Below are 14,186 nucleotides of genomic sequence, written 5' to 3' on the forward strand. Positions count from 1 at the left end.
TACAGTATACAGCATGGTTTGTGAAAGGGAATGGCAAGGAGGATGCGACTGGACAACAGAGGAAAATTCCAACAGATGCTTCTAAGACTGGGAAATAATCTTCTATGGACCTTGCTTAATGTTTGACAACCTAAAAAAACCAACCCATTAGCTTAAATATGTGGAATTAATAGATGAAATGGTCAAATAATTTGATGAAAAAAGGGAAAAAATTAGGTAGGAAAGCAGGTTCCAAATTTCCTTCCCTCTCTTGTCTGCAGAGAATTTTTAGTCCAGGTAATAGCTGAAAAGGAGCATTCCAGGTCGCCCAGGCCCCCATGGAGATGGGACTGGGGCATCTACTAGCATGAAAAGTAGACAAACACAAGACATCACGAAATAAGGGATTAAAAGCAGTTGCAGGAGTTGTTACACTGTACTTGGTTCTTCACCAGCATCCCAGTACTTCGTAATACACGGCCTCCTCCTTGGCACTTGTAAGTCTCCATGACTTAATGAAGCTAGACAGAGAATGAGGATAAGAGAGGGAAGATAACCTGTGTATCTTCAGAAGATCACGGAATTGCAATTTTAGTAATCAAAACAACTGAGAAAAACCTATCTCAAGACAAACTAAGTAGCAAGGGGAAAACCCCAGTCTGGCAGGCAGGCAACAATATCCACAGTGCAGAGAGCTGAACAGGACAATCATTTCCTCCCCGTTTCCTGGATCTTTCTGGAGCATTTTGGGAGGCAAGGCAAACCTTCATTTTGATATTGCCAATTCTCAAACCACACGACTGCTACTTAGCAGAGATTGTGGCATTTAGCAACACAGACAGGAAAAAAACATGATTTGCATGTGTTCATCTTGGCAGATGATGAAAAAACAAGCCAAAAGGAAGTGCAGTGAGATGATCCCAAATGCCAGTACCCAGGCCTTGTTTGGATTAAAGCAGTGCTTCATATATCAGATTAAAAAGCACAGTAAAAGTTTGGAAGGAATTTTGGAAAAGGTCAGTTGATTTCAGCATAGGACTCCTCATCAGAACCAAATGAGAACGTGCGTCTGTGGCCCTGCTTACAACGACATTCAAATACCTGGAGATATCCGTCAGCACCAGTGAGGCTTTACAGCAAAACCCACAGGATGACTTTACAGAAAGGCTGGTTTGACTTTTAAGTGCCTTACAAACACAATCCCCTTTGGTAAATTTGCTGTCAGACTCCAACCAGGTGAGGGGAGCCTCAGACTTCCAGAGGAACGGTCTGGTTCTTTCTTTAGCAAATTCCCAAACCCACATACTTCTCCAAAATTACCTTAGGACCAAAGCTGTCCACAATGCCTGGAATTTTACCCTCATTGTAAATACATCAACTAAACTTACCCCAACTAGAGAAGCAAAACCTCTCTAGTCAAAATAATTGGTCACGAAGTGCCTTCTGTTGTGGCATGAATTCCAGTTGTGATAAAATTTTATAGGCAGGCAGGAGTGAGAGAGACCTTTAAATATGAAAAACAAAACACCCGAACTCCACAGAAAGGACTTTTTTCCTCTACCAATTTCACTGCAAGCAGACTGTTGTGCTAGGAAACACCACCCCACATGATTAAGAATCTTTCCAAAAGCGGCTCCTCTCTTTCCCTGAAAATCCCTGCAGTTCTCAAAAAAATTCCTTTATTGGCCCCAGACCACTTCCACTTTCAGAATGTATCCAGAAAAAAGTGATTTGTGAATTACTTCCAGTTCTTTCAGTTCAGGACTCTATTATGCTGCACAATTGTTCGTGTGCATCTGCTTAACGCGGAGGGAAAAGATGTTGCTAAATTGGGAGCAGAACAGTGGGCTGGGCAGGAGAGGTGCCTTCTCCATTGTGTGCACAGGGCGGTTCTGCTGACTGCAAGGGCTCGCACAGCAGGAAAACACCCAAGTGCCATCCCTGCTCTTGCTATTGGCAGCTGTTCTCTTATCACCAAAGAGAATTTATCGCACCACTGACAGATGCTGAGATTCAGAAGCTGGAGAGGAAAGCCAAAGGGATTGAATCAAAAAACAAAAACACGCCCCCCCCCCCCAAAAAAAAAAAAGGAAAAAAAAAAAAAGGGAAAGAAGAGCCCTACCAAACCAAGTCGCTTCAGTGCACACATCACATGGCATCTCTCCATGGGGAGAGGAAAGAGAGCCGAGTCCCCACGCAGATGTCAGCAGGTCTGTCTGGGGCACTCCTGGAAGCTGCTCAGTGCTAAACTAAGGAGCTGCAGGAAACCACGGGGAACTTGGCCACAAAACTGCTAGTGGGGACAGTGGGAGGAGAGAAGACCTTCAGGGAAGAGGACCTTGAAACCAAGCTTTCTTGGTATTAAAGTCATTATCAAACACAAAGTACTTGCATTCCTAGTGTTCTCTCATGAAGGGAATTGGCGGATCAGGGGTGTCCTGAGATTTATATTCTTGCACACACACACACTCTCTCTCTCTTTCAAAGCCTCTTTGACTCCCACAAGGCTACAAATCTTAGTTTCTTATATGTGACTCCACTGCATACCAGCATCCAGGAATCCATTGCACAGCTGCCATGGCTACTTCCAAGAACTGGAGACAGGATTCCTATCTTGTACATGGCAAGGGGCTTTAATATCTCCCCTCCTGATGTCACACATGGCCTGGTGCACACGGACACTCCATGCACACAAACAGCTACATGGTCTCCGTGGCCATAAAACAGTGCCTATACTTCATCCACAAGTTTTGCCAAATTGCTGCACACAGGATTCCAATATATCTCTCCTGCTTCCTGTCCCCAGGGAAAACACAACTGTGTTTATCACAGGCAAAGAAACCCTGAGCTATCCACCAACACCGCTGTAGGCACAATGCAAAGGAAGATATGCAGTGCCTTGCGCCAACATTCCCAGATGCACTTTCCTAACTAAGGCAGCCTGATAAAAGACTTAATTCCTGGGCACTAATCTGTCTTTTCTGGAAAATTCAGAGCAAGCTGAATTCTCCCAGAGCAGCGGATTCCAACAGTGGAAAAAGAAGTCCCAGAGCACCTCGCGTTTCCTTACTTGTAAGGTGAGAAGCCCCCGAACAAAACTCGGGAGGAGGCATTTTGCCGGGCACTTCAGAGGAGGATCAAACTGGGAGCCACGGCAATTTTAGGAACACCAGCACCGCCCCGATGCGCACTGCTAGGGGTCTGCAAGGCGCGGCCCCGGCGGGTCGAGCCCCGAGTCCTATGGAATGAGGAGGAGGCCACCGAGGCAGCTGGCGGGAGGCAGGCCCAGGTGCGGCGGCAGGACGGGCGGTAGCGTGGAGCAAGGCTGACACCTGCAGGGAGAGCTGGGCATGACGGGGAGGATGCCCCGACCCCCGCCTGCCCCGGGTCCTCCTGTCACCGACCTCCTCCCGCCCCGCAGCACGGCCGGGAGGGGCCGCCTACAGACAGGGAAAGCAGGAGCGGAAGAAACAGTTTCAGTGCCTCAAAAATCAGCACCGCGAATATTTCCAGCCTTTCAGTTTTAAAATTGAACCACTTTGGGGTTTGCTTACATTCTGCCATCAACATTTAAGATATTTTGGTTGGGATCATTGTTCTTCCCCCGGCTGCTCACTGGAAAACCAGAGCATAAATGGAGCAGGGCACAAAAAGATCCTGTTGGATCTCACACAGTCCGACCAGGTTTCCTTACCAGCTCGGCTCTAATGGCAGAGTCACTTAGGGAACCTCTTGTTCCCTAAGTAATTTAAACGTGGTGCAGACACACAGTAGCAGCTTGAGCAGGTGCCTCGGGAAGGTCCCGGGACAAAGGATTCCCGGGCGTTTGTAACCTCCCCGGCTGAGCCCCCAGTCTGGGAGCTTCCTGCTGAGCCATCGGCTCTTGCTGTGTCTCGGCGTGCCTCGTCACCCGCCCAGAGCCGCAGAGCCCCGAGCCCTTGGTGAGGCACAGGGTCAGGTCACGGCTCCTTGCCGGAGGCGTCGGCCGATACTCCACCCTGGGCACAACCTGCAGCTGCCCCCTGAACTACCTGCTCTGAATGTGCTCCTCAGCAGGCAGGGAGGGCGAACACCCTCTCTGAAAGCCTTCCCTACCTCTATCTGCACAGCTGACTCCAGTCCCAACAGAAAAGTACGGAACCTCTCAAGCGTATTCATCTTTTCTCCCAATTAATCTTACCTATCAGTAAAATTCAGGACCCAGTGTAGGAATGAGGGCAAGCTACTTACTTACCCAGGAAGGTCAATTTAGGTCAAAGCTACCTTGCACCGATGGCTAATTTCAATCCCTTACACATACAACACAACTGTTCAATAAGCTCAAAATAAATAGTGTAAGTAATTAATTTAAAGCTGCCCTAATTGTTTCTCAATCTTCCCTATTAATTTAACCTATAACACTCCTCCTATCAAAGCTTCAAAGCTCTAACTTAACAGCCAATTAAAGCTTCTTTAAAAAAAAAAAAAGTGCTGTCAGCGCTGATTTCTTCTGACTGAACCCCTTGAAGCACTTGGGAGTTCATCGGAATTGCACCGGGCTTAGAACCAAAGTGCTTTTTCCAGGTACGATGCTCTCAGTAAGCTAATGAGACAATGGACAATTAAAATTAATTAAGGTTTTTAACTTGGTAGCAACTTTCTGATCACCATTTGGCTTGATGAAAGTGGTTTGACACTGGAGCAAACAAGAAATCTCTGGATCTGTCAGCGGGAGCTGGCAGGAGTGCACACAGTTTTCCCACAGCTCACTGATATCCGGGGCTCTCTCTCACAACAGCTACAGCTGAGGATCTCCCCACAGAATGTGTTTTCTCTATGTTTCTTTCCTAAATTGGTGTTATTAATTTCATTAGTAGCAAGCTTAGGCGAAGGGAAAATCCTGAACCAGAGAAGCAGTATGCAAAAGAAAACAGAAACAAAGTAAAACGGGAATGAACCACTCTGGGTCAGGCTCCAAATACATCCCGGGAAGTTGAGACACAGGCAAGTATGTTAAAGCTATGCCTGCTCAAATATAATTGTGAACAGGATTCCTCTGGGAAACTCCAAGGTCCTAGGGTTACGTGAGGGGGAAAAGGTGCCCAGCGCGCAGAGCAGCCGCGCAGGAGGGAGGAGGAGCTGCCAGCAGGTCTGCAGGGGCAAGAACAACAGCGCTCTCAGGACACTGACACTGAAATCTCAGTGATTGGTACAAATATTCGAGAGCTGCTGCTGACCAAATCCAGCTTAATATGGGGAACCAAACAGCGTAACACAAATCTGGGGGTGACACAGCACAGCTGGTTCTGTTGAACACCTGGCCTTGACTGTCAGTGTGGATTTTAAACTCCCATCATCCCCATCTTTTACTCCATATTACACACCTCTCCCATGGGAAAACCCCACACACTCCTCACACTGTTTGGTTTAATGAAATCAAAGACCTTTGTAGAGGCCTTCTCCACACAACTTTGAAACCAAAAGTCTTATTATACCTAGGGAATTACTGCTTTTCCCCCACCTTTTTTTTTTTTTTTTTAATTAGCAAAAAAAACGTTAAAAGCAGCTGGTAAACTACCTACAGCTTTTCTTACTGAGGCAATGCAAACCTTTGGAAGAGTCTTCCTCGTTACTAAGACTTTTTTGGTACTTCGCAGAGTACCCTGGGAAACCCCCAAAATGCTTGTAATCATGATCGCACTTAACCAGACGTTGCTCTTGCACAACGCAATTGCCATTCCCGCCGGGAATGACAGCCCTCGGTGTTGTTCAACCTGACCAGTGTGTTCCTGGCCTCTCTCACCAAGGTTTGCAGCCTCGGGCCTACCTGAGAGGAATGGCCGAGTGGCCCAAAGGCACGTCTCTGTTGTTTTGGAGGGCTGAAGGGTCCAGGGGGGGCCCAGGAGGTCCCCGTGAGTTCAGAGGTTCTGAGGAGTCCTGGAGGGCCCTGGAAGGTCTGAGTCTGAGGCACCCCAGGAGTCTGAGGAGTCCACGGTACCTCAGGGAGTCCTGGAAGTCTGAGGGATCCTGGAGGGACTGAGGGGCCCCAGGGTGTCCCAGAGGGTCATGAGGGTCTGAGAGCTCTGAGGGGCCCCAGGAGTCTGAGACGCCCTGGGGGGTCCTCACAGGTCTGAGGGCTTTGAGGGGTCCTGGCAGATCGGAGGGATCCTGGAAATCTGAGAGGTCTGAGGCACCCCAGTGGTCTGAGGAGTCCAAGGCACCTCAGGGGTTCGAGGTCTGAGGGCTCTGACGGGCCCTGGCAGATCGGAGGGATCCTGGAAATCTGAGAGGTCTGAGGCACCCCAGTGGTCTGAGGAGTCCAAGGCACCTCAGGGGTTCGAGGTCTGAGGGCTCTGACGGGCCCGGGAGAGCGGGGCGGGGGGAGGGGGAGCGGGGTCCCAAAGGTCTGAGGGACTCTGAGGAGTCCTGGATGCCTGAGGAGTCTGAGGCACCTCGGGGGATCCCGGCGGGTCCGAGGGCTCTGCCGGGTCCTGGGCGGTCCCTGCACGTCTGAGGGGTCCCAGAGGTCTGAGGGCTCTGAGGGGTCCCGGGAGTCTGAGGCGCCCCGAGGGATGCTGGCAGGTCTGAGGGCTCTGAGGGTTCGTGGAGGTCTGAAGAGTCCAAGGAGCCCTGAGGGGTCCGGGAAGTCTGAGAGGTCCCGGGAGGTCTGAGAGCTCTGAGGGGCCCTGGGGGGTTCCGGCAGGTCTGAGGGCTCTGAGGGGTCCCGGGAGTCCGAGGCACCCGGGGGGTTCCGGCGCCTCTGAGACCTCTGAGGAGTCCTGGAGATCGGAGGAGCGCAAAGCGCCCTGACAGGTCCGGGAAGCCAGAGAGGAGCCGCCGGCGCTGCGGGGCTGTGAGGGGGCCCGGCGGAGGCTCTCGGGCGCCCCCTCGCGGACACTGGAGGCACAGCACGAGGCGGAGCCGCGCGGTGACGCCATTGGTGGGCGCCACGCGGTGACATCATCACGGCCGTTCCCGGCGCCGCTGCCGGTGCCGCTCCCAATCCCGATCCCGATCCCGATCCCGGCCCCTGGCCCGTGAGGGCGGCTTGGGGCGGTCCGATGCGGCGGAGAGCAGGATGCACCAGAAGCTGCTGCGCAGCGCGCACTACATCGAGCTGGGCAGCTACCAGTACTGGCCGGTGCTGGTGCCCCGCGGCATCCGGCTCTACACGTACGAGCAGATCCCGGTGTTCCTGAAGGACAACCCCTACATCACCGATGGATACCGCGCCTACCTGCCCTCCCGCCTCTGCATCAAGAGGTGAGCGCGCCCCGAGGGCCCGGGCCTCCCCGGCCCCCGCCGCCGCTCACCGCCTGCCCCGCCCTGTGTCTCCCTCCCTCTCCCTCAGCCTCTTCATCCTCTCCAACGAGACCGTCAACATCTGGAGCCACCTGCTCGGCTTCCTGCTCTTCTTCACGCTGGGCATCTACGACCTGACGGCCGTGCTGCCGGCGGCCGGCGCCTCCCGCGAGGACTTCGTCATCTGCTCCGTCTGCCTCTTCTGCTTCCAGGTAGGCGCCGGCTCCAGGGCAGTGTCGAGCCCCTCCCGCTGTGCGGGCTCGGGTCACTCCGGGGACAGCGCGGTTTGAGTGGCATCGCTCTTCGAGGTAGAAGCCGCTGTGGTGGCGTCGGATTTCACCTGGAATAAGCTGGGGAAAACCGAGCACAGCTGGCACAGGAGAGAGTCAGTGGTAAACAAGTGCTTTGTCCAGGCCGTGTCTCAGAGCTTCCACAGCTTGAGGGGGGCCTGACGTGGCTCCAGACGGCACCAGGTCCTGCTGGAAAGGGCCAAGCACCGGAGCACAGAGATCAGCCGTGGCCTGATGGTCGGGAAGGGCAGGAGGGCTGGTGACTTCTTACTTGTCAGATGAATCTGTTTCCACAGCAGACTTCAGGTGCGTCGCCGATGGGCCACTGCAGCTCCTGTGAAGTACACTGTCCTTGCAAGAGCACAGAAAGCCAAAGGCACCATTTGTGTTCTCTGCGGGGTACAGGATGCCTCTGTACAGCCCCAAGTGGGGAAAACTCCCTTGCTGGCTGGGAAAGCACTGCTCTAGTGCTCCTCCCTGCTCTTGCAGAAGGTCACAGAGAACCAAACATTTCTCAGGGAAAAGATTTTAAGCCGGCCTAGGAGCAAACAAGCAGCCTGTGCATAAGAGTTAAATTTCTGTGTGTTCCCTCAGTAAAGGCACACAGTGGGTGCTGGGCAGTCAGGGCAGATTTGGGCTTTGGGCTCTGCCTGTGGCAGTTTGGCCCAGCGGAATTCATCATCCCCCTGTACTGGTGCAGATGTGTGTCCCTGGAGCACTGTCAGCTCACTCAGCCTCACAAGCCCACTTTTCTTACTTGTGCAACTGGTTATCATGGTTTGCAGTGTCCTGCTCCTCCTCTCCCTGCCAGAGAAGCTTTATGGCTGGCTGGCAGGGATCACAAGTGCCTGCACCAAGGTGCACTGCACAACACGTCACGGGCCAGGCGCCTGCTCCAGCTGCAGAGCTGAAGCTTGCTGTGCTCCCTGCTCCTTTTCAAGGAATTAATCCTCCTCCTCTGGCCCTCTGTGTAGGTCTGTATGCTTTGCTCAGTAGGATATCACCTGTTCTGCTGTCACCGCTCGGAGAAGACCAGCCGGCGCTGGATGGCACTGGATTATGCGGGAATTTCCATCGGGATCCTGGGCTGCTACGTGTCAGGCGTGTTCTATGCCTTCTACTGCAGTAATGTGAGTCAGGAGCACATGTCCTTGCAGGGTTTAGTTCCTGTGGTCTCACTGTAGTTTCCATGCTGCAGGAAGGGGGTTCAGTGCAGGTGTCCAAACAGAACAGGAGTGGGGAGACAGGGATGGGAAGTGGAACACGTCCCTCTGACCCTGGCAGAACTGTGCTGGCTGAAGAGACAGGCAAATGCAGGTTTTCGTTTCCAACTGTTGATCGCACAAGCCTCAAGAAAATATTCAAATTCCTCTCAAGGCAGGGAAACTTTACAGGTCCTACCAGTATCCGGTGCCTGATGCTGATCATGGGATGTGTCCCGTCACAGGTACTTTATTCAAACAGCATTGCCCACGAGGTAGCTGCTTATTTTCTCTCCATCTAATAGAGGATGAGTAAATGAGTTCCCTTCCAAGGCCTGCTGTGGATATGGCTGTCCAGGACCTGAGCTGGGCTGGCGAGGCACAGGTGCATTGAAAGCATCTGGTGCAGGAAGTGCTTGGAATGAAGGCTGTGGTGCCAGGTGCCCCTGAGCAACAGAGTCCCTTCCCCTCAGTGCCAGCTGACAAACACAGGGCCCTGCACTCAGACCCACGGCTGGTGCTTGCAGCAGGGACAGGTTTGAGGTATCGCTGTGCTCAGTCACTGAAATTTCCTGCCCAGAGCTGACTTTTGCCTGTGATAACAAACCCACAACCTTGCCTTTGTTTCTTTTTGCCCTCAGTACTGGCGCCAGGTGTATTTGATCACTGTGCTGGCCATGATCCTGGCAGTGTTTTTTGCTCAGATCCACCCCAGTTACCTCACACAGCAGTGGCACAGGCTGCGCTCCATCATTTTCTGTTCCGTGTCTGGGTATGGAATCATTCCCACCATCCACTGGGTTTGGCTTAATGGCGGCGTTGGTGCATCCATTGTACAGGTAAAAAAAAAAAAAAGTAAGATTCCCTTTTGCTTTTCACTTGCCGTCTTCCTTGAGTCTTCTTACACTTGGGGAAACAATGGGGAAGCAGGAAGAGTTAAAATTCCTTTAAGGACAGAATGCTTTTGGTCAATATGATCCACATGGGAACACTGAGAAATGTGTTGAGAGGGGGTTGACAGCTTGGGAAGCTTCATTCTGCTGTGTGGCCCTAAAGTTGCACAGTGAGAAGGAAAGCTGGATCCAGGTGTGCCTGTGCCTGCACACAGAGCAACCTGTGCGGGCAGACCGCAGGGCAGGGCGCCAGGTGCTGAGGTGGCTGTGGAGCAGGAAGGAGCCAGTCAGGCTGCATGAGTGCTCGGGGCTGGCCACCCCCACAGCTCCAGAGGACAACCAGGAGACACTGGGATGATGGGACGATTATTTGTTTCCTCTTCTGTTCCCTAGGTTGGCAGCAGAAATCAGCATTTATCTGCTCAGCCCTCTGTCTCCTACGCAATCCTCCTCTAACAGCTCTTTCATGTTACTGTTTTCCTGTTTGTTTCACGACTTGGAATTATGCTGTGCAAGCAGCAGCCCAGTACAGCCAAAGGCAGTCCAGTGTGCCCCAGTATGAACCCCCGTGAAATTGCTGCAGTTACCCAGGGACACCTGATGGTGCTGAAGAAAATGTTTCCTTTTCGCAGTGAGCACAAACTGCACACGCCAGGGCTGGCCTGGATGGAAGGCTGTCCCCTGGGGTGAGGGTTCAGCCTAGTCCAGAACTGCTGTGGAATGTGGCAGAGCACCATTTGGAAATGTATGTGGCCTTTATACAGGACATTTCACAATGGCCCTCTAAAAATCCTATCAATAGCAGTTGTGCCCCAACAATTCCCCATTTGGCTTCCCCTAGGATAGCAGGATGGTGTCTATGGTACATATTTTATTTCCATACTTCAGAAAAATGGCCCACTTTTGGTAACAAAACATGCTGCTAACAAAATCCACCTGGTGACTGAGTTGCTGGTTACTGACCACCCAGTGTGAGCAGTCCTGCGGGCTTTGGTGCAGCAGCTGCAATCCCAGCTTAAGTGGGATATGCAGTGCAGTGTCCATCACCCTGGCTGTTCTGTGTAGGGTCAGGGGAGTGGCAGGCATCCTTTCACGGACAGATGCCATGTCTGCTGTAGGCTGAACTGAGTAGTTTGTGTGTAGAAGGCAGAGAGGCTGGAATACAAGACGTTTCTGCCCACTCAGGCTTTCCCGGAGTTTGGCATTTGCGTCCCCGTTGGTTGTATGCACAGCTGACACAGGCAGGGAAGGAAAATGCAGTGCTGTCGTGCCTTTTCCTTTTTTATCTTCAGGGACATTTTTTTCTGGTTTTGCCTTCTAACAGAATAGGAGAGCTTCCTTTTCTTTTGCAGGAGTTTGCTCCGCGGGTAGTTGTCATGTACTTCATCGCTGCTGTAGCTTTTCTCTTCTATATTTCCAAAGTTCCAGAAAGATACTTCCCAGGTAGGAAATTCTCTTCTGGCTGATTTTTTTTCTGCAGTTAAGCTTCCTGCAGTGTCACAGTTCTTGCTGTGGGTCCTGAACTTCCTAGGAGAGAGGCGACTGAGCATGCTCCCCATGCGGTGTTCCCATACAGAGTAAAACAGTGGGAAGAGGCAGACAACTTCCATCGAGTTCGTTAAAGAACTTTCCCCGTCACCCCTCAAGGGCAGGGTAGCGTGGAGCTCTGCAGGAGGCTGATTGCTGATTGCACTGCATGCACTGGGGCTGCATTTTACAGCTGAACTCCCTGCCCCTGTTCTCCCCTGCAGGCCAGCTGAACTACCTCGGCTCGAGCCACCAAGTGTGGCACATCCTGGCAGTGGTGATGCTGTACTGGTGGCACCAGTCCACGGTGTACATCATGCAGTACCGACACAGCAAGCCCTGCCCCGAGTACGGCGCGGACTTGTGAGCCAAGGTATGGCCATTACCACCCTCGGGGAATAGGATACTCTAACCACAAGCTTCAGGAATCGTGGCCTGAACCTCAGGTCGCTGCCCCCGAGTGGGTGCTGACTGGTGCAATGCTTGCTGTAAAGAAAAAGCAGGGATGTGATGCCAGGCACTCCGCCCACCTGTGCTGCTGCACTGGCTGAAGCTCTGTGGAGCTGCTGGCTCCTTGAGCAGTTTTAGAGCAGGCTGGGCTAAGCCCTGCCGGACCACTTCCAGCTCAGTGTCACAATCTTAATAATCTCAAACCATCATTAGTACTTGGCCCTAAGTAGCCTTTCCCTCAGGCTTTTGTCAGGTTTTCAGTCTGCTTAGCATTGATGTGGATGTTGTGGAAATCAGATGAGTTGCTAATTACATGTGCATAGTGATTTACCTCCTTTCCCTGCTCTGTTTCAGAGGCAGCACAAGAGGATTTGTGACTCTGAGGGTCTGGACCTCATGTGATGAGCTGTGCTGTCAAGTACTGAGGCAGTTCCTTTCCTGACTCCTGGACTGTTACCCCTTGCTGGGACAAAGTGTAACTGCAAGCTTTGGTAAACCCAACAGCACTGCCGGGGATCTGAGGGGCATTTCTTTCTCAGCCACTTCCTGCTCTACAGTCAAGTACCAAACAGATCTTCCTGGAGCAGGACAGCAGGAGGCTGAGCTACCTTGGCATGCAGATCCCAGCAAGATGTTTTGTTGCGTGGCAGACATGAACGGCTCAAGCCAAGGGTGCTCAGGCCCGGACTCCAAGTTTTCAGGTGGTGTGCACACTTAGGAGAACACTCCTGACAGCGTGCCTGTAAAATTGTGAGAACTGTGGGACCCGGTCCTGGATCCGAACCACAGCCCCGTGGGCTGTGCATCCGTTAGCCTTTGCCTGGAAGATGTGCTTATGCTTCAGCGTTGGCACAGGAACATATGAACTGGAATGCAGTGGATTTGTGCCCTGCTCTGGACAAGCTCTTTTCCGTTCCCTGGGAGCTAAGATCACATGATAGCCAGCACACCTAGATCTTCATTGCAGATGTTCCCCCAAGGGGGGTAGTGCCATTGCTTGAAGAAATTTCTCTAGATCCCTTCAGTAATCTGGAATCAGTATTCCGAAATATTCCAGGAGTAGCACTAAGCCTGCGTGTCCATGTTTGTTGCTGTTTCACAATCAGTGAACCTGCTCGGATGCAAATTCCTGACCTTTGGCCTTTCCATGTGCACAAGGTGATACTGCGCTCGTAGACACCGCTATCCAAAAGGACTTGCTGCCATAATCCTGCCACAGTGAAAAGGCTGTCTGGAGTTTCAGGATGTGTTGTGGAGCCATCTCTTATAAAATTAACACCAGGGAGCCATGAAATACCCTAGTTATTGGGTAGCTGTAGCTCAGCACAGTTAAGCTCCAGGGGTGCCAGTCTTCCAAACAGCACTGAAATCCTTTGGACTTTGAGGTTAGAGGCAATGATGCTGTTAGGATTAATCCTAAGTGGCTTTGGCCCTGTGGAAGGGGCTTCCCCATACTCCACTGGGAGAGGCTGGCTTTGTGCAGTGACTTCCTGAGGGCAGGCAGGCTCTGTTAGTCCCCCAAAGCTGCCTGTCCCAGGGCTAAGGCAGGGGAGCAGGGCTCGTTCTCCAGTCAGGGTGTGCCAAGGACATGGGGAGTGGTGGTGGAAGCTTGTGGACAGGCACCTGAACTCCTTGGGCATGGAGAAGGCATGGAGAGGCTGGTTTTGGTGCTTTTTGTTGTTTTGTTTTTTTTTAACTCCAGAAACAAGTATTGACAAAACTGACTCTGTGTTAACGATTCAGCTCCCAGAGCTTTAAGCCTTTCAGTGTAAACACTGAATTTTTAATGATTTTCTTTTAACTTGACAGCCAAGCAAGTTTCAAGTGCACTAATTACTACTACTGACGCCTGACAAGGAACTTGCAAGTATAGAAGTCTGTTTCCAGTGTTATGTGTACAGCAATACTCGAAGAATGTGTCTGTGCTCTGAAATAGTACTGACTTTAGCGTTGGCTAATGTATTTTTTTAATGGAAACTCTTAACTACTCTAGCAGTTTTCACCAGGTAAGGAAACTGATTGCCAAGCTGTGCATTTTTACTTGACACAATTTATCAAGCTGCATGATGGTCTTTGGTGTACAGACTGAACCTATAAATAAATTCCAGTTCATTGACTGTTTCCTTGGAGTAACATCATTCGTGCATCTCATGCAGCAAAACCATAGATGTGAATGGCTCAGCCACGGAACTTGTGCCACATCCTGTGGGTTACACAGACGGGGAATTTTGGGGTAGCATCTCTAGTTCAATTTGCTGATGAACTCGGCTTTGCAGCCTACTACCACTATTCTTTATTAACAGTCCTGCTGCTGCTTTTTCTGTTCTTGACCATTTCCATTCTTACCTCCGCTCACCCAAGAGTAAAATCAATACAAGGAGCGTTCAAAAAACCTGCTCCAGTAAACAACTGCAGGAAGGGGCTCAAACCACAGTACAGTTCTGTCCAGAAGTGCAGAGCTCAGTCCACAGCAGTGGCATTGGGAACCGCACAGGACCTTCCTGAAAGAAGGGTTTAAGGAGTAACACTGAGCCGAAGGAATTCAAAATAACACATGATCCACA

General features: G+C 51.5%; 1 protein-coding gene and 1 long non-coding RNA gene across 4 annotated transcripts in view; one reads left to right on the forward strand and one right to left on the reverse strand.

Moving 5' to 3' along the window:
* Nucleotides 1-6,812, reverse strand: part of LOC104698258 — a 225,759-nt gene extending 218,947 nt beyond the window's left edge. For both annotated transcript variants that reach the window (XR_002043234.2, XR_005601736.1), the window contains exon 1: nt 5,786-6,812. This is a non-coding gene — a long non-coding RNA (uncharacterized LOC104698258). The remainder of the gene's footprint in view (nt 1-5,785) is intronic.
* A 121-nt stretch (nt 6,813-6,933) lies between these two features.
* Nucleotides 6,934-13,743, forward strand: PAQR3 (progestin and adipoQ receptor family member 3). 2 transcript variants are annotated; one of them, XM_039550784.1, is made up of 7 exons: nt 6,936-7,221; nt 7,310-7,472; nt 8,525-8,680; nt 9,394-9,591; nt 10,998-11,088; nt 11,397-11,545; nt 11,977-13,743. In XM_039550784.1, exons 1-6 carry the CDS (start codon nt 7,037-7,039, stop codon nt 11,537-11,539), a joined length of 936 nt encoding a protein of 311 aa, XP_039406718.1. In that variant the 5' UTR covers nt 6,936-7,036; the 3' UTR covers nt 11,540-11,545; nt 11,977-13,743. The 2 variants fall into 2 exon arrangements, with proteins under 2 accessions (XP_039406719.1, XP_039406718.1); XM_039550785.1 differs by lacking the exon at nt 11,397-11,545 and having other exon boundaries at nt 6,934-7,221.
* The last annotated feature ends 443 nt before the right edge of the window (nt 13,744-14,186 follow it).

The sequence above is a fragment of the Corvus cornix genome, chromosome 4 (assembly GCF_000738735.6).
Source record: "Corvus cornix cornix isolate S_Up_H32 chromosome 4, ASM73873v5, whole genome shotgun sequence".
Taxonomy (NCBI): domain Eukaryota; kingdom Metazoa; phylum Chordata; class Aves; order Passeriformes; family Corvidae; genus Corvus; species Corvus cornix.